General features: G+C 30.6%; 1 protein-coding gene and 1 long non-coding RNA gene across 3 annotated transcripts in view; one reads left to right on the forward strand and one right to left on the reverse strand.

The window, feature by feature from the left end:
- Positions 1-26708, forward strand: part of LOC145247491 (uncharacterized) — a 534006-nt gene that overhangs the window by 98314 nt on the left and 408984 nt on the right. The window lies entirely within an intron of this gene.
- LOC145247487 (ras-related protein Rab-5B-like) overlaps positions 6049-26708 on the reverse strand; it is a 107139-nt gene continuing 86479 nt past the window's right edge. For both annotated transcript variants that reach the window (XM_080109295.1, XM_080109296.1), the window contains exons 4-6: positions 16161-16283; positions 14412-14505; positions 6049-6938 (exon numbers count right to left, since the gene is read on the reverse strand). In XM_080109295.1, coding sequence (XP_079965421.1) covers positions 6829-6938; positions 14412-14505; positions 16161-16283 — 327 coding nt within the window. In that variant the 3' untranslated portion in view covers positions 6049-6828. The remainder of the gene's footprint in view (positions 6939-14411; positions 14506-16160; positions 16284-26708) is intronic.

Here is a 26708-nt window from a genome sequence, read left to right on the forward strand (position 1 = left end):
TTTCTTCTATTTCATGTTTCATTCGAAAGTGGAAATCATCTATTTTTCATAAAATCACTAGCAGACTGTCCAGCGTTGTCTGGGTGTAGCATATACTTAGATATATTTTAATTCATGCAAATTTTGTATTTATTATTATAGAGCTAATTCTCTATTGATTATTATATCGCACCAAAAATATTGTAGTAATTTCAAAAGTAACAGAAACAAAACAAAAAGAAAAAAAATGACTTGAGTGCCATCAGCTAGATTGAAACAAAAGTATTTAGTTACCATTTGAGCTATTGTTAGCTGGTTAAGAAAAACAGTTTAACAAATGTATATGTGTACAAGAGCATTTTAAGTTGACATATGCCTGCCAAGTTTCAATTTAATTTTTTTTTTTTTTAACATGTTGGCGACTATTTTAACCAGCTAAAGGGCAAATCATTCCACAGGTTTAAATTCTTTATATATCAAATTTGTAGACCAAAAATTGGAAGAGGAGTTTTCTCACAGACAGACAAGGTCACATGTATATATGTATCTGGACTAAAGAAATCCGAGCTGGTATTGCTCACATTCTGTGCACAGAAGTATATCACTAAAATCCTGAAAGATTAGCAAGGTGTATTAAGCTCCACTTTAAACTTTAATATGATAGGCATTGCCACTGTTTCTGATAAGCAGTTCCACAGTGATGAAACAGACAATGTTTTTTTTTTTTCTAAAAAGAAAAACAGGACTACGGTACATCTTTTGCTGGGTCCCATTGAGACCATAACTTGGCATTGAGGTGAAAAATTCTTTAAAAAAGTATATTTAAATTTTGGCTAATGAGGTTTTACACCTTAACTGCGCTACCATACATCCTCCATCACTGATCCGATTATGCTCATTACTTAATTATTACTAGAGTTTCTGTACTTATTTAGATTACCTTGGTATGTGAAAGTTTTGACCCAAAGATCTCTTCAGAAGTAAAAAAAAAAAAAAAAAAAAAAAAAATTACAGTTGAGGCATTGTGATCAATAATTCTAGGGATGAAATGGCACGATTGGATTACCAACTAAATCAGACATTGCACAAATCAACAGGTAGTATCATAAATAGTCTACAAATGTTTAGGCTGGCTTGATTGGCCCCAGAGAAAATTGCCAACCAAGTGCTTCAATGAACCTCTGATAGAAAAAAAAGAGGAAAAGCAAAAATAAAATGGAAGCAAAGAATCAAGAGAGTTGATAGCAATGGAAAGAAACTGGAAGGACATCATAGATCTAGCTTTAGATAAAAAAAAAAGTGATACAATACTTTTACTCCCTCATGTGTCACAGAAGTTCCTAAGTCATTATGATCACAACAGTTAAGACAAGTTATTTTATTGGAAATTTAAAAAAAAAAAAAAAAAAAAATTTTTCTAAGAAAACAATTTTGTTTGAGAACAAATTCATGCAAATGTTAATCTTGGAATTTAGAAAAAAAAAAAAAAAGACCCTTAGACATCAATGAAAAGAAAAGGGGAAAAAAATAAAACATCGATTCCAATACAGGCAAAGATAAATGGGAAAACTTTGCAATGTCCAATGCTTTATTTCTAAAATCTGGTTATGTATGTATATTTGTATTCAATATACATACACGTTTTTTTTTTTTTTTCCATAGCGACAATAGATATACACATGCAATAATCTGAGATCAAGAGCGCAAACAGAACTACTCTTGCCTCAAAGACCAACCATTATTTAGGCTGATCACATAGAAAGACGATGAGATTTATTTACAAAGGAAGAGTATTTAATATTATTATGGGTGTTGCAAAGAGACAACTTCTAGTAATATAGCGTTGGACTATCTTGTTTGTACTTCAGTTTTTGCAGTGTTAAGAGAAAGGGTGGTTACATGATTATTCGTAACTTCGGTGCATGCTCCAGGTCCCAAACGGCACTCCCGCAAAAAATGTACACAACATAAAAAAATATGAATGGTCGAACTTCATGAGTGTCGCTGGTAGATTGTAGATATACAAATTGTCAATCTGTAATATTACTTGCTGTTGGTGGTGGTAGTTGTAGCAATAGTAGGTGAAGTTTTACAGGAATAGTTGAAAATTAAGATCGGGTTACCTTTTTTTTTTTTTTTTTTTTCTGTCCAATAGAACTATCGTTTTGTAAAAAAAGTAAAACGAGAAAAAATTACTTTAAAATAATAATAAATATTTGTTGTTGCACTTGTGCACTTTATATTTGAAAGACATTTTCCATTTTCATTTTTGAAGATTTCCACACACACACACACACCAAAGGGAAATAATTCAAAAAGTTTCATATAACATGTTGGTAAAATAAAACACTAAATTAACAATTTTTTTTTTAATTAACTAACTACCAAATTAAGATATTAATACGTAATAAAAATCAATTCAATTTAAAAAAAAGAATTATTTGATTGCAGTACTTAAGCACAATACAGACAGTGCTGAAATAACATTTAGAAATTCATTCTTAACATGGGGGGGGGTAACCATTCTGTATTTTCAAACAATTTAACAAAAGATGGTAGAAAAAAATTAATTTTATCCATTTTTTTTTTTAATTATTTGAAAGTCCTTTAATAACTTCTTGAATTGTTTCCCTTTGTTCCAAATGGAATTCTTCAAAAACAAAAAATTGTTCTCCAAACCTAAAATGTATAAGTGCCTTTTTTAAAAAAAAGTTTTTCATTTTGATTGCAAGAAAAAAATAAAAATTAAAATAAAATGAAAAAAATGAATACATGCATTGGTATGTATTAGAGAGAGAGAATCTGGTCTTGTTTAAAATTTGTTAATATTTTTATTTTTATCTTGTTACATGCTCTTTGCAAGAAGTATCACTAAACACTTAATTGGTCAACTTAAAAAAAAATATATATCTTGCATAATTGTGGTAAAAAAAAAAAAAAAAAAAAAAAAAAGACTGGACCAACTAAATACAAAAGAAGCCGCTTATTGTGATCGCCTGGGAAACATCACATGAAGGATATAAAAAATGGGAACACTATATAAAAAAAAAAATTAAAAAAAAATAATTAAATATGCAATTTGATCAGAAATTCAATTAAAACAAATTTTTTTATACATATTATTCAAAATGAAATGTTAACCCTTATACGTTTATTATCGTCTTGTTTCTATTCAACATAATATTGATCACACTTTCACATTATTGATCAGAGATGAAACGGTAAGTAGGACATAAAAAAAATTACATCATTTCGTTTTTCAGCCAGACATTCTTTCCATTCACTCGGTCCCCATAACCTTATTTTGTCACAGCCTTCTAAGCCTTAAACCTATCTATACACTAAGCACAATGTTTCAAGCAAACTACAGCATTTTCTTAACTGATGCGAATGTTAAATTGTTAATTTTTTTACCGATTTAAATTGCAGATAACATTCTTGGTGAATCAATTCATTGGCTTAGCACCTTCGTTGGGTGTGCTTCCAAGGTGTTTTTTTTGCATATTTAGTTCACTTATACCCTTGAAGATTTACAAACAATTTGATGCGGACCAATTTACAAATTCTTTCAGATAAATTGTCTGAGAGAATATCAAGAATTCTATTGGTTTTGTCCATTTTTGAAATAAGTGGTTTAACTGAAGAATTAAAGTAATACCCAAAACTGTTTATATTAAGCTAATAATTTATGCTGCTTGTTGTACAGAATTCGACCTTGGCAGGTTGAACCGCCTTCCTCCAAAGGAGAAAGTGTCAAAGGAATATTAAATTCACAGGCGGTCCCCAATTTATCTATAACGTAAAGCCAGTCTATACCTTAACTAAAAAAAAAAAAAAGTATGTGTTTAAATCTGCTTTAATATAAACACATGCTTTTCATTGAAGTGTTTTTCTAATTTTTTTTATTTTATTTTTTATTTTTTTTTATTTCTCTTCAAATTTCCAATTGATTTTAATATTTAATCCGATTGATATTTTATTTTGGATGCGAGGATGGGTATCTAATTATAAGTGGGAGGAGACCTAGTCTAACACTGATAACTACTCCCACTATCACTCATAAAAAAAAAGTGGAATTTTATTTAAAAGTGTTTGGACATTTAATAAAATCATCCAGGATTATAATAAATGGCTTCCTCTGTTATTTCTACATACATTCTAGCGGATTGATGTCAAAATAAAATCAGAGAATTTTTTAATATATTAAGAGAAAGTATATATACTTGCTAGAAGATAAAATCCAATAGAATGTATACAAAAAAATAAAATGGAAAAATAGACATACCACAAAATATAAGAATGAATTTAGAGGAGGAGGAGAAGAGAACAGAAAGATAGTGACAGAGGCAGAGGATGCGAAAAGGGAGTTTAGGTAGAACCAAAGTACTATCTTTGTGCATTATACCCAACCCTATTTCATCTCCTCCTCTATTAACCTTCTATTTTCTTTTCAAAATCCAGCTGTTTTTATAAAGATATCAGAAAAATCATGTTTAACTGACAAAGTTTCTGTGAACAAAACAAATGAAAAATATCAGTCTACTGAGGGTTTCTGATGGCATTTTGTCATATATATATATATATATATATATATAGGTTCATATCAGAATTCAACCTAATTAAAAAAAAAAAAAAATTATGATGTACATATCAGGGATAGAATGGAGAGGTCATCTTCCAAAAGTCACGTCAATTGATCAAGTAGTTTTATTTTTAACTAAGAAAATTTTTATGAGTATCTGAAAAGTATGTCTTTTCTGGCATTATGCAAAAAAACAAAAACCAAAACACCTTTAAAGTCAAGAATTCACGGGAGATAACTCTACAATCATTCATAACTACTAGCTTTAGACTAATGCAGATAAATTTGCATTAATCAATTAAAAATGATTTTCTTTATAAAAATAGAACTACTTGATCAATTTGTTACTTTTGAAATATCACATCTCTGTTCCATGACAGCTATGCAGATAAGATTCTTCTGTAGTTTTGCTTCTTTAATTAAATTGAATTTTAAATAAGAATCAAATTAATTTAAATACTACAGTGCATGTTGGAGATACCTAGGTTTCATCAATTTGGTCATTGCAGAACGAGGTGTGAGTGTTCCTTGCTATCGAAGAGCCAAAGAGGTCAAGAATACGTCACTGATCAGACCTATATTTTAAAACTTAAATTCAACAAGTGATCTGTTCTTAATTACAATTTTGGAACCTTCAATAATAAGGGAGACGGACAAATCTTTCAGTGATACCCAATTTGATGGAACCTGGATATCCCCAACAAACACTAATATATAGTACTTAAAATAAGTTATATTAGCTCTTATATAAGCTCCGATTGAGCATTTAAATGTTTTTTTTTTTTTTTTTTTTAAACTTGTGTGACGTTTGTTTTGCTTTTGGAATCAGGTTTTTCTGTTTCAATATGTAACTGGAACCAACTTAAATTATTGACTCCCAAAAGGAAAAACAAAATAAACAAAATTTCCAGTTACCAACAAGAAAGAAAAGAAAAATCAAATTTAAAAAAATTGTTATCACTACGGGCTGAAGAATTTTTATATATAAAAAAAAAAAATAAAAATTATTTTGTTTCCAATATTCGTATCTCCCTGGAATATTCACTCCATCAATTTAAACGGGAAAAATATGTAAAATAATAAACAATGACAAGGATAGGTAGGTTTAAGGTAAGAGCTTGTTTGAAAGAATTTTTTTTTTTTTTTTTTTTTGTAAAGGACTTGTTTTCCTCGCATCACATAAAGCAGCAAGACTTCCGCAATTTAAGGAGGAGAAAGGAAGAGGAGGCAAATAGAGCGGGAATCGGAAGAAACTTTTTGTTTTGTTATTTTTAAATAAAAAACAGACATACTATGTCGAAAAAAGTAAAATTGGAAATAGGGTATGGAAGGTTTGGGAGATTTGTTATTACAATTTTTGGATATTTATTTTTTTTTAAATCTATTTTTTCTTGCTTTCATACCTTTCCAAAACAATCAGCAATGAAGATCGGTAGATGTTGAAACAGCCGACCATAGATCACCCAATCAATTTTTGTAAAACAAAAAAAAAAAAAAAAAAAAAAAAAAAAAAAAGGTGGGGAGAAAAGAAAAGAAAAAGGTTCATGTGTATAAGTAGAACGTACATGATGCAGGTGCCAGTAAGAGAGAGAAATGGAAGTATTAATTCTGGAGGAGGAAGAGGAAGGAAGAGTGGCTGGTAGTGGTAGTAGTAGTAGTAATATATGTCTGAATGTAATCGCACAACTTGGAACCATGGAATTTCTTTATTAATTAATATCATAATTTCATTACTCCATTTTATTTATTTTAAATTCGTATATTTTTTTTTTTCTTTTTTGAAACCCTACCCTACAACCCCCCCTGGAGACAAAGCATACAATATTTTACAGAGGTGCAGAACCTTTGAGAAATTTACAAGAATTTTCTGTTTTTTTTTCTTTCTTTTTTTTTTTTTTTTTTTTTTTTAATCGTCGTCATTTCATCGCTGAAAGGAACAAGTACAATACACTGTACTTTTTAATTTCAAAATTGTTACTATACAGTCATCTGGGCCGCACTGACCAGACGTTGTCCATGTACTTTTCTTCCAACATATTCTCATCATCATCATCATCCTCTGTTATATGTAAAAATACAATTTTAGATTCCAACTACTGTTTGATGACATGGTCACGTGGTGGTGGTGGTGGTGGTTGGTGTTACTGTTTGCTGTGACTGAACTGACGGCTGATAAGAGTCATTACCCACGTTTACTCGCCTTCTCGCTCTTTCTCTCTCTCCTCTCAGCCACTGACTGACCAATACAAACAGATGAGGATGCCACATTAATTGCAGCATCCAGCCTTAGTCTGTTGATTTTGCTCGTTATTGAGCGTCAAACCTTGCTGTCTTTGTTGCGAAGTTCCTCCTGCCTCGTTCTTCGGCAATTTCTTTGCTGTCAGACAGAAAAAAAAAAGAAAGAATTTTGAAAAAGAGTGAAAAGAAATTTACATTTTTTCAAAAAATGTCATTTATACAGAAGATTAAAAACGTATTTAACCTTAATAAAATGCAAGCCAAAAAACATAAGCCATCCACAAAAAAAGATCCCCACAATACAGAAGACCCCCTCCCCCCTTCATATTTCTAATGGCAATAGAACATTAATATACAGCCTCCGAGGTGATTAAATCCTAGGGTTAATAACTAAATCAACACATTGTAGACCTCTATTTTTGTCATTATTACTACTATTATTGACATTATTATACATATTACATTTAATATGACTATTACTATTTGATCATTGTAATTATTGTTATTGTTTTCAATATTATTCACTTTGTTCCTATAATTATCACTGTCATTACTGCAATAACCATTGTAATTACCATTTTTATGATTGACTAGCGGGGGGTACCCGGCCTTGCCTGGGTGTTTGTAGGTGTGTGTGTTTTTGGGTAAATGAAAAAGAAAAATCGTTAGTTGTTAAAAAAAAAAAAAAAAAAAAAAAATAAGCCTTGACGCGCAGTTGGAAAATAGTAATGTGTGAAAAAAGAAAAAAAAAGTGCGACCTGGCAGTTGCCCGTTTTTGATGAGTCAATGACGTGAACTTTGAGTGCGAGTCTATTAGCTTCATTTTTTATACGAAAAAGCTTAATACACATGCAGCGATCGTAAGCAATAGCTATTCAGCAGTTAACATTTTCTGCGGGACAGTTTTTAATGAGGTCAATAACCCGTTTTGTTTGTTTTTACCTAACTTTGGAGAAAACCAGCTCCCCGTTTATTAGGGGGAGTGTCTCGTCTCGAAATGAAAGCAACCGTCTGATATGACGAAGCCGACATTGACCAAATGTTAAATCGCTTTCTAGAGGCCACCACTGGCCTTGGGCCAGTGATTCGAATCAAGTTTCGCTTTTTTTTAATACCGAAAAACGAATGTAACACGTATCCGAAATTGTTGAATAACATTTCAAAGTCGGGCAAATTAAATAGAGGTGACCACTGTTGTTAAGTCTTAGATATTATCATTTAGACGTGATATAAAAAGTTTTAAGAATGGGCAACGGCCTCGAGAAACCGCCGGAAAAAAGCCTTTCTCAGACATACACAAAAAGCATACATACATTTTCGCTTTTATATATATAGATTATTATCATCGTGATTGGTGGAACTAGTACACGTTTGGTACATTTATGGTTTTTATTTTCTCTAAAATTTGAAAGCCTTGTAAAAGTATCACAATATTGTTTTTACTCGACCTCTGTGAAAGATGAGGAGACATATTGGAATGCATACATGAGAAAACAATTGCACTTAAAGGAATGGTTAGAATCTTAAACAGATCTGTTAGAATGTGTAGGTGAATGTGTGGCGTCTTGTAGGATGCCCTATCCCTGGCTTGAACAAAAAAAAAAAGGGGGGGGGGGAATATAAGGAATTCTAAGTAATCTCTGAAACAATTGTGTCAGACTAGTGTTGACCTGAATACTAGAAATAATGTCAAACTATTTATCACTATATATATATATATATATATATATATATATATATATATATATATAAATAATTTAAGTTTTTAAGTGTTTAAAATTTATAATTTCAATAAATGTCGGAGTTTTCTTTCTTCAACTTCATAACACGGTAAGAAAGAAAAAAAGATGTACTGACGATGGAGTTTGACTGCGAAATATATTTAAATCAATTTTCAAACAAGTAAAATATTTGTTTATTTTTGTAATGTTACATTGTGATTTGAATTTCAAGCACACCTGATGCACATTTTTTATTCAAATTAAATAAACTCTCCCATAACAGAACTTACGCCCCCCCCCCATAACACACACACACACGTGTATATATCATATAAAAATTTACTGTTTCAGTCTACAAAGATGTCAGGCAACAATAAACCTCCAGTCTTACAAGGCTAAAAGACTGGCTTCGAGTAAAATCAGAGGTTTAGCGTCACTTGACTGAAACAGTAGATTTATTGTAGCGACTTTTGGCAATTTTGTTTACCTAAATTGAATAAAATAATATCCTGCTCTTTTTATTGAACACTATCAACAACCTCATTGAAATTCAATTTTTTTTTTTTTTTTTTTTTAACCTGGAATATGCATAGTCTTGGAAGTTTTTTCAACCTGTGAAACTATACCCAAAAAAATTAAGCAGAACTTTGTCAGAAAGCTCCTTTGCTTGTAAGTTAATCTATTTCTTGGAATCACTGCATTGTTTTGTTTCCAAGAATTCATGTTAGTCCTAATATCATTGTAGCGATTATCAGTTGTTCATGGTGACAAACTTTTCATCAAAACTAGTTCATATTTTAATTTGTACTTCTGTTAATGAGTGAATAATAAAAAACAAAATTTAAATACTTTTATCGCTACAGAAATTTCCAATTCTCTAAATGATTTTTTTTTTCGCCAATAATTTATTAAATTACCCTAAAAATTGCTTCAGCTTTTAACTAATTAGACCAAATCATAGCATCAAAACTTAGGTCATGCTTTACAAACCATTTTACAAAGCAGAGGTGGGCAATCAATTTTTCCAAGGAGCCCCACATAAGAAATAGACATTTATGGAAGATCGTACTCTATATAAATAAATAAAAAATCAATGTGTACACTGACTAAAAGAAAAAAAAAAAAAAAAAAAGGTTTTCAATAAATTTTTTTTTGCCGCTCAGTAAAGAAATTTTGTGCGAACTGCCTTATATGCTGAGACAAACATTCCACAAAGCTGTTTGAAATATCAAAATTTAAATTATAATGACGCTATAATTTACACTTTCATCTTTTCTGTAATGTTAATTTTTAATTGTCGAATATGAAGAAATTCATATTTTAGCTGCGAAACACAAGATGTCTGATGCATTTTGTTAATATTTTTAAAAACAATTTAACATTGAAATAATACAGTAAAATAATAGCAAAGCAAAAACAGTAGACAGTTGAGTATAAAACTAGCATTTTATGGTTGATTAGTTGTTTTTTGTTTAACAGTATGTCAAGTTTTAGGTTATTTAATGCCAAATTCAAAAATTCGGTAAAAATTTTTATGCTTCAAGTTCTTCAAATATTTATTCATGATGTTTGGTTTGGTTGTTCTGCAGAAGAAAATTGTTTTTGACTTAGCAGAACATGACTGAGTTTTGCAAAAAAAAAAAAAAATGTTTAGTGCATTTTTGATCAGGAAGCCAGTACCTTCAGACAGCTTGAGTTAGTAGCATCTGATGCTACTCACACGACTTTGAAGCAATGGTAACTAAGGGCAACTCAACATTTCCCACATCCTTTTAATGGGGACTAACCACTGGAGGTATTTTAAAGTTATACCCAGGACCACTAGTATTTTACATTATTTACACAAAAAAATTAATTCCATTATTGGTTTCACTCATTTCTTTTTCTCTTGTTCCAGGAGAGAAATCTAGTATTTTGGGATTTCATTATTTAGGTTTGGTATTCAAGTGCTGTAAGTGTCCTGGACTCCAGGGTAAGCTATACTAGACAACGTTTTACGCTTGCTCTCCATGCGATCCAATCTGGAAAGTCACTTTGTATTCACTTGAGCTAGATCTACTTACATGCACCCTTGTTCTTAGTGGATCCATGCATGTTGATTCAGAAGGTGGCACACTGCACGTGGCCGCCTCCTGCATCAACGCAACACACTTGGATACCCCAGGCACAGGGATGCATGAAAGTGGAAGACCAAGGAGGATCTGGCTAGAGTGTATATAAACTGTTTGCAACATGACTGGTATTGATCCTTTAACAATTGAATTCACAGTGAATATTTCAGCTTGATATGTGAACAGTTTGCATTCAGATTTGTTAAACTTGTGACAATGTTCATCGATGTATATAAATCCAAATAGAATCAACAACGCCAAGGAGATAACAGGTTAAAATGGTTAATGATACGAATCAACAACCTGGTTGTGCAAAGTTTAAATTCAATTTGTTCAGCAGAAATACTTTCACTTAGGTATGTTGGCAACAGTCACATGGTCCCTCCCATTAAGTACCTGATATCTTTCTTGAATTCTAACTAGAAAGATAAGGTAAACAATACTCATCCAATACATTTGAAATGAATGATGCTCAACAAACATACAGTGAGTTCCCAAGCGGACATTTGGATGTGTTGCAAATTTCCCAAATAACTTTGAGACTAAGATATTTAAAAAGTTTGAATTCTATAGTATAAAAAAATGGTCATATGTGTCTCCAAAGTCTTAATACTTCTCCATATATGGCGATTTTGAAGTTTGTGAATTCCAGAATTTCACGACTAAACAAATTTTGTGATTTAATCAACCGGGAAAAATCGGATGCAAAATTGCCCCAGAAGCTTCTAAACCCATGTAAGACCAAATAGGTCTATAGATACACAAAATTGAATTAAATGTATACAATTGGGTGTTTGAACAACCACATAAAATTTACAGATTTTTTTTCTTCCTCTTTTGTATTTAAACTTGCATTTTTTAGTTAAAATATGGATAAAATTGTCATCAGGCTGACATATTTCAATAAAGGATTGCAAAAACACCCAAAGATTAATTTTTTCAGTAGATTGATTAAAACAGTTTGGGTGAGGAAAAGAAAAAATCACTTGATTAAATTCAATTACAATGCAAAATTTTTTGGCTTAACCATTTTTTCTTTTATTCCAACTCCAAACTGCAACTGTCAAATTCAAAACATATCGATAACTCGAGTAATTCTTGTCCAAATTTCATGTTCCAAAGCTCTATTCCTTTTTGTTTTTTTTGTTTTTTTGAGGTGCTGAATCTGATTTTTGCAGCTAGAAGTTGATAACTTGTACCATTTTTCTTCAAACCTCAATTGTTAGAATTTTTTTATTTTTTTACCTATTTTAGCTATCATTTGATCATAAGGAAATGTCCTCATTAATTCCAAATTAATAAGGTGTTTCCTAATAAAGAACATTTCCTATCCGACTAATTTCAAGTAATTTAAACAGATTTCAATTCAGGATACTTCACTTATTCTTTTCCGAATGCTATGTCCAATATAATAGTAAACAGTTTAGGTAGTAAACACTTCTGGAGAGGATGCAATGCAGCTTAGCATTTACAAAATTTTATCAAATTCAGCAAATTCCTTGTTTAGAGGTCACATAATGTGAAAACTAAAAGAATTTATTAAATCATACAATGCTGTTAATTCCTGTATTATAGGAAAATTCCTGCAGTTTGTGATTATGTTAAGTTTTTGAACTATTGGTCTTAGTTTACATAAAGGTGTTACTATTGTTGTAAGTTAAACCGATTTGTGATGTGTTAGTTAATATATTTTGTTTATCATTTATATTTTGATTCAAAATGAATAAAAATTACCAAAATTGCTCTCTGAGATTTTCAAACATTGTAAAAAATCCATTTGATAAGGAACTAGACTTCAAGTTTTGAACCAAGGTTGCTCGAAATAGGATGTCTAAGTCAGCGAGACTTCTGGATGACGTCATACATTCATTCAAAGGATATAAAAAAAAAAACAGAATAAGAACCGTTCCTTAAAGAGTTTGTCCAGAACCACTGATAAGAAAGCCGAGTTGGAGAAAATGGGAACACTGGTCTTCAACTTTGAGTCTGGCATTGAAGCCAACAACAAATTCCTCAGACAATTCTGCATAAATCAAAAACCAACCAGTTTGACAATTTGTCAGACTGGATCAACAAGCTTTGGGATAAAAATGATCCCAATGTCATGAAGACTAAGGAGCATTTGGTGTGTAGACATTGCAAAGCGACAAGGCACATCATTTGCAGTTGTGAGGAAAGGCATGCATACAATAATAATGAATACAAGTTTTTATTTTCTAACAGATGCATCATCATAACTAGTGTTACATATTTATTATTGTATATTGTTGAAATTTTCACGTTTTATAGTGAATTGAATCCAATCTATTATTCTTTTCATAGTGATTTTAACCGCTTATAAATTGTTGGATATTTTGTTTTTTGAAACATTGCTAAATTAAGTTATAAGTTGAATATCTGAAAAGCTCATTGCCTACAGTATCAAAAATTGTCTTATTTGTCTGATTTAGCATTAATAGTTCTCAAAATATGACCCGTTTGAAGTTTGTTCGCAAATGTCAAATTTCCACCTATTAGAAAGTTGTCTATAAACATGTTTTGGTCACAGAACCCCTAAAATTCACACTTTTTAGTTGGATATCAATTTTCCATATATTCCGCACCCTATGAGTTTTCTTAAACTAAAGGTAAATGTCTTTAAACCCCACCTCCAAGCTCACTGTGCATCAGCAGCAGTTAACTTGAAGTTTTAGCATCGTTTGTAAGCAAGATGTAAACTTATTTTTATGTAGGTGAAGCCAAATAGAATCAACAAAGTCAGGAAGACATTGGAGAAATGAATACCATCAATAAAAGACATTGGAGAAATGAATACCATCAATAAAATCCTCCGATTCATATGAAAATCTATGAATGATACTAAGCAACAACAATGTCAGTTTAACTTATGTGCTATGAAAACCATGTAAACTAATTCACCGATTGAGCCGTCTGCTAATAAACAGACAAATCAAAGAGTGATGCAGAAGAATAGACAACTCAAAGTCTGCAGCAGCAAACGGTGTTTGATAAAAAAAATTTGCATCATAATTATTTTTTGCATAAAAAAAAAATTTGTTTTTAACATTATACAAAATATTTTAGGTACTTGTACAGTTTAATCAAGACATTAAAAAATGAAAATATTGAAAAAAGGTTATTGTATGCATCTGTTATGGAACAAAGTTCTCCGAAAAAAAAAAAAAAAATGTCACTTAATTTCATCAAGTAGTTTTTTTTTTTTTTTTTCTTACAGCAAAAAACAATTCGTTATGATACCGAGCAAAAGGTTCGATTTTTAGGAAGAAAAGCTAGTATTAAAGATGGGGAGGGAGTGTTGGAGCTTTACATGGAGTTATCTCCCCGTGGAGTGTTAAAAATTTCCATAATGGCCGACTTCAATGCGCTCTCATAAAAACGTGTTTTTCCGCAGAAAAAAAAAAAAAAAAAAAACTTTCCGGAGATCTTCAGTCCAAAACGGATATGTACAATAATCTTTTTCGATATTTATTTTTTTAATGTCTTTATTAAACTGTACAAGAACCCTATTTTACTATAAGAAATATTTATTAATGTTTATAAAAAAAAAATAACTTATCTGAGACTTTGCAGCAGACAAAGTCACCAATTTTATATAACCGACCAAGGCCAGTTTGATGAGGCTGCCAGTAGTATACCAAACATTTCACACACTCAAGAATGCCATCCTAAAACTAGGATTACTACTTCTCAACAAAGATAGGAAACAACATTATTTTCATAAAAAAAAAAAAAAAAAAAAAAAAAAAAAGACATGCTTACCAATTGCAAGGAATATTTCATTAACATTCATTGCTGTTTTGGCTGAAGTTTCCATAAATAACAAACTATTTTCTTCTGCATATGCATGCGCCTCCTATTAAAAAAAAAAAAAAAAAAAAAAAAAAAAAAAAAAAAAAAACGTTGAAAGACATTAAAGACCGGCCACATAAAACCTTTTATGCATAAAAATGAACATTTGGACAATTATTTTCATCTTGCTTTTTTTTTTATTTTCATAACATGTCATGTTTGTCATAATTTCCAAGTTTGAAAAGATACACCTTAAATTACAGCAACAAAAACATTGTAAAATTAACAACCAACATGAGAATAGTAATCTGAACATTACAAATTATCAATCCTTATTTTCAAAAACTAACATATTATTCAAACTTCTATTCTCATCAAATTTCAATCAATGTAATCTCCAAACTTCTTCAAATGCATCTTGTTGAATTTGGGAATCTTTTTTGTCAAGTTGGGAATCTGCACAAAATTTTGAATGCAATCCTTTATTTCATCCATGAGGGTAGCATTCTCTTGTTCTGTCTGCCATGACTGGGTAGAAGTCCTAAGTAATTCGCAATTGTATTTCGAATATCACCCACACTGAGAATTAAGCCTTCAAACTCCTGAAGAGTAACTTCCAACTGAATTTTATCAAGTACTTTATCCACTATGTTACAGGACTTTGCAGATTGGCAGAAAGATTCTCAAGTTTAATAAGATAAACCATAATAAGGTTAAAGGTTACGGTGACTGAAACGTGTGAATGACACTCAAGATGAGAACAGTAGTCTACAAATAATCAATCCTCATCTCAAAAACTAACAAAATATACGTTTTTATTTTAGAGAGAAAAAAAAAAAAAAATGAATCATGTAAGATGTCAGAATGAAAGCAACTTTGTTCTCTAAAGTATGAATTACATATAATGTAAAATTAACAACCATTAAATTAGCTTTCAAAAGTAATTTCATGTTTTGCATGGGATTTAAAATTTAGTAACACTAAAAAGAAAAGATTAAGAGTTGCATTGCATAGGAAATCCCGTTTGACAATGCCCAATTTAGGAAAATCACTTGTGAACAGAACCGAGGGAACAAAAAGATGAAAGTGTAGTATTATTCGGTTTATTTGAACTACCTACTTGTCTTAGATGACATTCTCACATTTCGACTGAGCTAATCTCTAGCCGTAAGTGTCAATCTGTATGCAATTTCAAACTGAACCCTTTAGTTCACTAGGGATAGATTAGTCTTGTTCTGTCAGCCATGACCAGACAGAATTCTTAAATAATTCTTAATTATATTTTTAGTACCACTTGTTGTGAGGATTGAACCTTCAGTCTCCAGAAGATTGTCAATTTGAACTGATTATTATTTAGCATTTACAAATTGTTCGGCTGCTGTGATTTCATTAGCTTAACGTTTTGGAATCTTCAAGCGATTTATGTAATCTGCCCAGACAGAATATGACAGCGATAAGATCCCTCTTCTGCATAAGTACTTTTTTTTTTTTTTTTTTTTTTTTTAATTCAAAAGAAACTCAAAATCATGTTTTTAAACTAAAAGAGTTTCTGCAAGATATGCAGCCTTGATTTTTAATTTAATTCTTTCAACTGTTTTTTTTGGATTTACCAGTTTCGATAAATTTTTTTATTAAAGAATTGAAATATCAAAATGTAACATTATATGAATATGAAAATCAACACTGAAATGCCATTTTTTTCTTTGCATATTTTCTTACCTCGTGTTCTACCATGCGTTTGTTTGCAAGATCAGCCTTATTCCCTGCTAATGCTATGACAATATTTGGACTTGCTTGCCGCTGGAGTTCCTTTACCCAAGATTTCGCCCTACTGAAAGTGTCCTGAAATGAACACAAAAATCATTACCAGATTGTAGAGATTTACAAAATTTTCATTTTTTTTAATCTAACTGAAATACACATTTAATGAGGTTTCAAAAACAATATCTAAGCACACGTAAAAGTGTGTGACGCATTCTCTTGTATAACAATATATGGAAAGGTCAAATGGGGTTTAAAGGTTGAAGTTAGTAAACCATCAAGTCAGAAATTGGTAAGAAATCAAAAAATATAGATTGATATCGCTATCAATATACATGCAGTTGAATGTGACAAGAATACGCATTGAATGTGTTTAATAATTGACAGGGTGTGATAGCTGATAGGTCTTCAACCAGAATCTATATTTTTGGGATCAGAATCTAACACATCATTGGCTTTTTTTTTTTTTTTTTAAACCTTAAGTATTTTTTAGCTCTTTACATCAAGTGGCTTCATGTCCTATCTGGAACAATTAAAAAAAAAAAAAAATAAATAAAAAAAATTTTTTTGATTTTTACTAAAAATTTTAAAATCAATTCTAAAATTTTTATTCATTCATCAGCACCACTGCTCTTCTGCACTCTTCTCCCCCTCCTCTCCTGTTCCGCACTCATTTATACCCTCTTACCCGCTCTCCCTCTCTTTTAACTTCTCACTTCAATTTCTAATGCATTTGCACTTTCTCGGAGCCTCTCATCCTTTCCTTTCTCTTACCCTCTCGCCCCTTTTCCTTTTGCATCAACACTTACTCATCCTCTCCTTTCATAACAGCAAAATAATTTAACTTTTTTTTTTTTATTTTATTAATTTTACTTTCGCATTTTTCTAGATCAGGATTTAATCTATCATAATATAAATAGGACATTACCAAGTGTTCAGAAGGAGTTAAATAGAATATTTGTTTTAGTTTTAAACAGCAATATCGAAAACATACGAAAATCCATCGTCTGCTTCAAAGAATCACAATTGGAAAAAAAAAAATATATATATAAATTACAATCGATAATTTTTGCAATTTCAATGCTTTTAAGTAATCTAATTTTGATAAATTCGTCGATGAACTGTCGCTGTTATTCCTCTTCCACCTCTGATTTTCTATTTTAGACGAATACTTTTGATGAAAAGAAAAAAAGCATTTTTAGAATTTTAGTATAGGATTAGTTTAATGTATAAATGTAACGTAAAATGATATCTCATTTACAGACTATTCGAATTTTTTACAGATACGAACTAATCTTTTTACCACTCACCCTAAGTCTGAGTGGCAAGGATATAAAATGATATGTAATAGTCTAAAAAATCTAGAACCTTCCAAAAAAGAACATGCATCATTTATCTGACATAGTAAAAAAGAAAGAAAAAAATGGTTACCTGCTTTAAGATGCAAGAATGGTTTGAAAATGAGGGATCATTGTACATTAAATTTATGTGAAACTGATATTTTCTAAAGTCTCTTTTTGATCTTTTTTTATTTGTCAAAAGTTTAAGATATTCACACGTAATTGCCTAAAAATAGAATCTCAAATCTTTTTGAGAAAGGAGTAGACAGTGTTGCTCTACAATAATTTTATTTATTAGATTCTGATGTGCAAATTTATTTTTGTGTGTGTGTATATATATATATATATATATATATATATATATATATATATATATGGCAATAGTTTGAAGAGCATTTGTTGATTCTTTCACTTCTGATCTTTAGCATGAGGTGCAAAGGGGCAAATTAGCTTGTTAATTTTAACCAAGCTAATTTGCTTTCACTAACAATTGCTCAGACCCTTTTTTCAGTTCCAGTAAAAATTCTAGGACTTCATAGCAGATCTAAAAGAAAAGACCTGTATCCAATCTATTTCTAAGGTTGTTGAAAAAAAAAAAAAAAAAAAAAAAAAAAAAAAATGGATGGTTGGATCTTTCTACTGCTCCAAAAATATAAACTTCTGATGCAATGTGCTAGCTTTGCAAAACTCAGATAGGTCCTAAGTTGGAGTGTCATTTCCAAAATGGGGAGATGTCGCTTAGAGTATTTTTTCATTCTTTGACAGAGTACAAAATCACTGTAATAATCTAATGGGGAGGGTGATCTCTTCTTTACAGACCCTTTCTAAACTAAATGACCGAAAAATAGGCTGAATGACTTAAATAAAAAGTAAATGACTTAGAATGACTAATGAACTTAAGGATGAATTGAATGACCTTAAGAATGACTTGAATCCTTAAAAAATAACTGGAATCCTTTAAAAACAACTTGAATGATCTGGAGAATGACTGGAATGGCTTTGAGACTGACTGGTTGTAAAGTGGGTGATCATTTTACATTAAATTAATACAGAAAAGTGATCTACTTTATATCACAAAGTTACAAACATAAGTACAGTATCTAAGAACAGATACTACACTTTGAGATATTAAATCTTTTATTCATGTTAAAAAATACAGTCAAAATCAACGATGAACAAAAAACTTAGGCACATGGCCAACTCAAAAGGGGGGATTGTGGGGGTCGTTGGTCATCCTTGTCACTCCAGAACTAAACAAAGTCAAAAGTTTCTCCCAGCTAGTATCTTCTTTCACCATAATACCGCATTCACCCTTTCATATTGGGGGACGTCCTACTTAACTCCCAATTTTTAAAACATTTTTTTTATCTTGGCCAAGAAAAACTTAAAAAGCTAAGAACAGCATCTATTAACAGATCTTTGATCTTAACCAAAAAGGCCGAGCACAAAAGTGTTACGGACAGACAGACTGACAGACGGAGTGACTTATAGAGTCGCTTGCACGCGACTAAAAACAAATTATCTTAATCATTTAATAAAAAAATTATAACATTCTGTTTTCTATATTTTTAAAGGTGTTAATTTTGTATTTGTGTTTTTTAAAATTGTTTTTCCAAAATATCCATTCAGGATGCTAGAAAATCAAATTTGGGAATTGCTGGTATAAATTTGTGGTCATATTTCGATTATGATGAATTGACCATAAATATGTGGCAAAAAGATGACAAAACTTTCATGACATTCTAAACAGAATTAGACTCGGATCACCAACTCATCTGACTTTGAAATCTTGAATAGGTATCAAATTAATCCTCAATTTTGATCTTTTGCAAAAATTGCAGAAAAAAGAAATGCATATTTACATTGTACCCACAAATCTGTTGTGGAAATAAAAAAATTTTTGCAAAAAATAATCTTCATGTGATTGAAATTTCGGCTACTGATTCCAACTTTAGACAAAAATCAGTTAGCAAAAATAAAAAAAACACCAAGAACTTCTAAACTAAAAAAATGTTAGCAAAAATATGTTAAAAAAAAACACCAAAAACTTCTAAACTAAAAAAAGGTTTCTCACACAGCTGAACTTGAAACTGTGTTGAAAATTAAAGTTGGTGTTAGATACATGATGTGTCGAAATATTAATATTGAAAAAGGTCTTTGCAATGATACAATGGTTACAGTCACTGAAATACAAATGAAAAATGGCAAAATTGTTGTGACTGTAAAATTTGATCATATGGATCATGCAGTCAATGTTGAATTTGTGCAAGCTGACTATGAGCTTGCCATGAACTTTGTGACTAGATCTCTAATACCTTTGTAAACCAGCTATGCTTTGACAGTCCACAAAATTCAAGATATTTCAGTCGATGGTATCATTGACTTCGGATTTGATGTCTTTTCAAATAGAATGGCCTATGTAGCTTTCTCACATGCTAGAAAGCTGTGCAATTAGTACTTCTTTTAAACTCCTCGGCCTAACGTTTAGAGGGAATATGAACTGGAATAGATACATTGAGAGCATTGCCAAGGCTGCTGCAAGGAAGGTTGGCTCCCTCTACCGTGCTAGAAAACTACTTATGCCTGACAGTATCCTATACCTCTATAAGGCAACCATTCGCCCATGTATGGAGTACTGTTGTCACATCTGGGCTGGTGCATCTGCTGCTTGTCTCTCGCTCCTGGACAGGGTTCAAAAAAAGAGTCGCCAACCTGATAGGTCCTGAACTGTCATCTAGGCTTCAACCTCTGTCCCATCAACGAGATGTTGCATCCCTCTGCCTGTTCTACAAATACTTTAATGGTGAATGCTCTGACGAACTGCAAACACTTGTACCTCTCCGACGTAACTACCCTCGACAAACCCGACAAGCTACTAAGTCTCATCCCTTTACAGTAGAGATCCTTAGGTGCAAGAAAGCTTTTTACCCCAATAGTTTCTTCCCCAGAACTGCGGGTCTTTGGAACTCCCTTCCGGGATTCTGCTTTCCCAACTGCAATGATATGCAGAAGTTCAAGTGTAATGTTAATAAACATCTTTCTACTCTTCTCCCTTCATAATGACCCCGCTAATTAATTCCCTAATAGTAACCCCCTGCTTCAAAGTGGCACTGTGCCTTGTTTGGGGTTAAAATTGAATAAAAAAAAAAAAAAATTTCTGATTGACTTTAACCCTCATAAAGTGACCATGTGTGACAAAAGTGCTTGGACTGAATATAATAGATTGAGGATCAAAGACAGTTGATTTGCCACCACTTCCTCCTTGCTTTGTCAAGGCTCCCAGTTTGTCATTGTACAAACAGACTTACAAAAAAAAACAAAAAAAAAAAACATCATTTAGATCATGATTTGAGGCCAAAAATATTAAAATTCAAATATAAAATGGCCCAAAATTGGCAATTTAAATTCTCCAAATAATTTAGACCTGAAATTGATCAATGAAAGAAATGCTCGTTTTGCTAACAGTTTTGTTCAGACAATTTACCAACTTCCTTTGTTGGCTAACATCATTAAAAGCACTACAAACACTGATTTGCCAATTCAGCAATTAAAAAGATTACTTACCCCTGGCACTCAGTGTCGCTGACTTTAGAGAATCAATTTGAGGTGTTTTTAATAGTGGCCAACAAGAAGATGCCATTGCATGTTGGGAATGTTTGATAAATAATTACCCTCACAGTGCCAAACAATTATTCAATTTTGAAGTAAAACACTGAAATATGTAAAAATACACAAAAATGCACTGCCAAAGACTACACAGAGAATACAATTGCACCTTTAAAGTTAGCTGAGGATTACAAACTGTGGCAATTGATAAAATTCCACTGAAAATGGTTATTCAACTCCATCCTACTGATGGACACCAGCAATTTAAGCTTGCATTGTTAGAAATAATAATGGCAAGTGGAATATTGTCAGAGATATTAATATTTTCCATAATGTCAGTTTTCCTTCCAAAATTGACAATATTTTATTTCCTAGGTCAAAAAAAATTAAAATCAATAGAATCATTTTTTATGAGAAAATTTATAAATACTTAAAATCTCAAAAAGTGCAACAAAATGACAATTATGTTTTTATTAGTGCATAAGGCACATCTGATTGAGTGTAAATAAAATAGTTTGCTTTTTTTTTTTTATAATTCTAGCATCTTCCTTTTTATAGTTTAATAATATTAATAGTTTTCGGTAAAATAATTTTCCTGTTGAACATTGAGGCAGAAATCGTTTTCCAAGAAAGTAAAGACATTAGTGATGAGGTAGCAGTATCAGAATTTTTGTAGGAATTTTTGACACCCCTAACACGAAACTGCGAATACAATATAAAAATCTCGTAATTTCTCTGTTAAAAGTGGGTTATTTATTTTCTTTATGGATTATACTTCCAAAATAAACTATTACAGTTGTTTTAAAAGTAATAAAAATATTTTTATTTTTTTTTAAAACAGTAATGAATTTTCCGAACTCAATATTTTTCAATTTTTAAACTCAATATTTTTAAATTTTAAAAATCTATCAAAATTTTTCTATTGATTCTATTTTTACGATATTTTCAGGGTCAATGTGAAATTTTATGTTCTTTCCAATAAACCGAATATAATATTTTAGACAAACGTTTTTTTTAAATTCACGCCCCCCCCCCATTTTCAACTTTCTCTTAAAAAGTAAATAATTAATTTATGTTTAATAGTTTTATATATCACAAATTGAAGAGAAAAGGTCAATAAATAATATATTCAAATTTAAAACAAAAAAAAAAATCAGTTTTTTAGAAATTTACCTGTAAAGTCCGAAGTTTAAAACCTTATTTTATAAGAACACATTTTTTCTTTTTGTCTTTTTTTTTTTTTTTAATGAAACCTTGGTCCTTGCTCCTTTAATTGAAAAAAAAATTAGGGCTTGAATTACATTTTTCGAGGAGTTATAAGCTTAGAAAGATAGGGGGTCGAATAATTTACGCCTCTCATTTTGAAATGTCTATTAAAAAGTAAATAATTAATTTATGTTTAATAGTTTTATATATCACAAATTGAAGAGAAAAGGTCAATAAATAATATATTCAAATTTAAAACAAAAAAAAAATCAGTTTTTTAGAAATTTACCTGTAAAGTCCGAAGTTTAAAACCTTTTTAAAAAAAAAAAAAACACATTGTTTTGTTTTGTTTTTTTTTTTAAATAAAACCTTGGTCCTTACTCCTTTAATTGAAAAAAAAAATTAGGGCTTGAATTACATTTTTCGAGGAGTTATAAGCTTGGAAAGATGGGGTGGAATTATTCACTATTTTCACGAAATTTCTGACACTGCTAGTGATGAGGTGATTCCAATTCTTATAAATCTATGTTTTTTTTTTTTTGCCTGATTACCATAAAAATACATTTCAAATGTAAAAATACAATTGTAGGGATCTATAGATTTTAGTTTTACTACTAGTTTAAAATCAATGAATATTTATTTTATTATTAACTAGTTTAAAATCAATGAATATTTATTTTATTATTATTACTAGCGAGGGGTACCCGGCATTGCCCGGGTGTTTGTAGGTGTGTGTGAAAAAAAAAAAAAACAGGTGCCCGTGAAAAAAAAAGCCTTGACGACGCGCAGTTGGAAAATAGTAAAGTGTGAAAAAAAAAACAAAAAAAACAGGTGCGCATTTTTGATTGACGTGACGGCGATAGGTATTCAGCAGTTAGCATTTTGTGCGGGACAGTTTTTAATGAGGTCAATAAATCGGTTTGTTTGTTTTTAAAAACCCGCTCCCTCATCTCGAAATGAAAGCTACCATCTGATATGACGAAGTCGACATTGACCAAACGTTACTTAGCTCTCTAGAGACCACTGTGATTAGAGTCGAATTTCGCTTTTAGTTTATACTGAAAACTGAATGTAACGCGTGCCAATGCGGGGAAATGTCGAATAATTAACGTTTGAAAGTCAATAAAATTAAATAGACAGGCAAGCTCCATGGTTAAGTGTGAGATATTACAATTTATAGATGATATAAAAAGTTTTAAGTTGTGAAGCGAGCGAGCGCTTCTCTGAAAGAAGCCTTTTGTGGACATTGAGGAAAAGCGTACATACATACATACATTTTAGCTTTATATATATATATATATATATATATATAGATTACCAGCAACGAAAGAATGTTTTAAACAAAATCAGATAAAAAAAACAATTACAGGAATCGTTTTTGGTATTATAAAATAGCCACAAATTTTTATGATTCTTGATTAATTATCCCAATACTAATATATATATATATATTTTAAAGTTTGTTTTTGAAATGTCGTTACTTTCAATGTATACCGTTTTCGTTTAACGGGTCTAGATTGTTATTTTAAAACCATTCACCGTTATATATATATATATATATATATATACATACACACACACACACACACACGTTTGTGACTCTTCAAAACTGGAGATCATTTAAACTGATTAATCATTTCTGGCTTTTAAATTTTTTAGTAAATTATTTAAAAGATTGAAAGTTTTGGAAGCTGTTTGCTTTTATAGAAATTAAAATTTTATCTATGACAATTTTGTTAAATAGAGTTTCATAATTTCGTTCAGTTACTAATTTAATGACTACATGATACCTAACAATTAAAATTTAACATTTGAAATACTAAAAAAGGTATGATTAAAAAATAAAGCCAAAAAAACAAAACTAGGTTAGCATTAGTCTTATAATGAAAGTAAAGCTGAAAGTAACTAATTTTAGTTCAGCTGAAACAAAGATGCATCATATTGGTACTGAATGGCGATTAAAATCTTGAAAAGCAAATAAAGAAATATGTTAAATTGAAACATTAGGTTGCACAAACCAAGTCATCTTTGTATTAAAAAACAAAAATGAATGTAAATTAATATGTTTATCATATGTGAAATTGTTATGTAAGTACGTCCATTTAACTTATATAGTTCTAGCTGTTTCTGTAAATGCAATATATGTTCTTTTCCTATGTTAAATGTTGAAATTGCATGCACACACACATATATATATAATTCATATCCTTGTATGTTTGTTCACAATTTGATTAATATATATAAAATGTCCACTAATTAATTTTCATACTGAAAACTTACTTGCATAACCGTCATTTCATTTATTTCTATATATGGTAGAACCCCGGGATACGGTGGCTCTAGGATACATTTTTTTTCAGGTTACGATGTGGAATATGTTTTTCCAGCCCTTGATTACGGTATTTGCCCCACCTTACAGTGTTATTTTTTAATGTTTATATTTGATTATATACATGTGTATTATATACTGTACTGTATTTTGTTACTAATTTTTAATGCCGTATCCTAGGGTTCTACTGTATAGTATGATTCTTGCAAACTATACGATTAAGAGGTAACCCCATTTGCATATTACATTAATGAAAATCGATTTTACTAAATAGCTGTATGTTAGTTACTGTTTATAGCAAGAGAATTATTTTAAGTGTTCTATCTAAGATTGTTATTTAAAGTTGATTTATCTTGATAATATATTTATTTTAATTTAAATTATTACCGACGTCGATTTTTTTTTTTTTTTTTAGAAATTAGAAACTGGTTTCAAGATTTCCCTAGGACACTACCTTCTGGATCAAATATAGGCTACCGAAAAACGTGCCTTTACGAAAAAAATAAAATAAGGCCACTGAAAAACGTGCTGTTACGAAAAAAAAAAAAAAAAAAAAGGCCACTGAAAAATGTGCTTTTACAAAAAAAAAAAAAAAAAAAAAAAAAAAAAAAAAAAAAAAAAAAGCCAGTGAAAGAAATTCTATTTTTCTGTTGGATGAAATACAATACTTCCCTTCGAAAGTTGCCTACGATGAAAGTGATCAATATACTTAGTATAACAAGTGTGTTCCAAACAGAACTTCATGTTGACCCGGGCAAAAAAAAAAATAAATAAAAGTGACCATTTTTTTTTTTTTTTTTTTTTTTTTTTTTTTTTTTTTTTTTACACACAGTGATCACCACTTATCAAGGCCCGGAATCCACTCAGGGATAAGGGTTATTGCAAGTACATTACGTTAGTGTGGAGATTTGATGAAGTGTTTACACTTCATCAAATCTCCACACTATGTGGAATGGTCTACCAAACTTCTGTTAATTTTTAGTCTACAGACTTGAAACTTGATATTTAAGAGATTTGAACCTGTGGAACAAATTTGATTTTATTTTTAGCTGGTAAAAATAGCTTCTTAAGGGTCAAAATTGAAAAATTATAACTTGGCAGGCGTAAGTTGACTTAAAATGCTCCTCTATGCATGTGCAAATATACATTTATGTTAAACTGTTACTTTTTAAGGTTTTGATATCCATTTATCATTAACTTAGATGCTAATGAATATCGCTGATTCTAGCTGATGGCAACAAAGTCTTTTTTTTTTTTACTTTTGAAATCCTACTATGTATTAGGTACAATACAATAATCAAAGAGAAATGACTCTATAATAGTAAATACGAAATCTGCATAAATTAAGATCTATTTCAGCATATTTTACAACCAAACAATGATGGGGGTTGTACTCATATATATATATTGCAATTAGGAAGGGAAGACTTATGATTCATGATTAAAAGTAAATTATATATATATTTCCTTTAATCTTCTCTCCAAAAAGGGGAACAGGAGAGGCAAGAGAGAAATGGGGAGCCAGCTGACCGGTTTCGACGCTCGCTTCTCAAAGCTGTATTGAGGGAATTTTTAAAACAAAGAATGAAAAGCAATTAAAATTGCGTTTTATTCAATTTACGTGGAGGAAAAAAAAAAAAAAAAAAAAAAAAGTGGTAAAACAATTAAAATAAAACAGCATTATCGTCGAATACCCTCAAGATTAATCACGTTCAAACCCAAGAGGCATTCCCTTTGCTTGCAAAGGGAAGGTTTTCTAAATCAAACTTGAATACGACAAGACCCATCAGTCATTACTAGACCAGATAAAGGGTCAGAGGTAGTTATACTAAATCATCATGAGTACATTGACAAAATGTCAATAATACTAGATGACAAAGACAAATTTGAAAAATTGGGCCCTGTCGCAACTCATGATTCAACTGCCTCCTTGGAAACCAAATTTCAAAAGAAACTGGTCAAGTGGGTCAAAAACGGTGTACTTCCGACGAACGTAGCTAGTAAGATAAGACCCTCTGGATCTAT

The sequence above is a fragment of the Euprymna scolopes genome, chromosome 25, assembly GCF_053919585.1.
Source record: "Euprymna scolopes isolate OS-2025 chromosome 25, ASM5391958v1, whole genome shotgun sequence".
NCBI lineage: Eukaryota > Metazoa > Mollusca > Cephalopoda > Sepiida > Sepiolidae > Euprymna > Euprymna scolopes.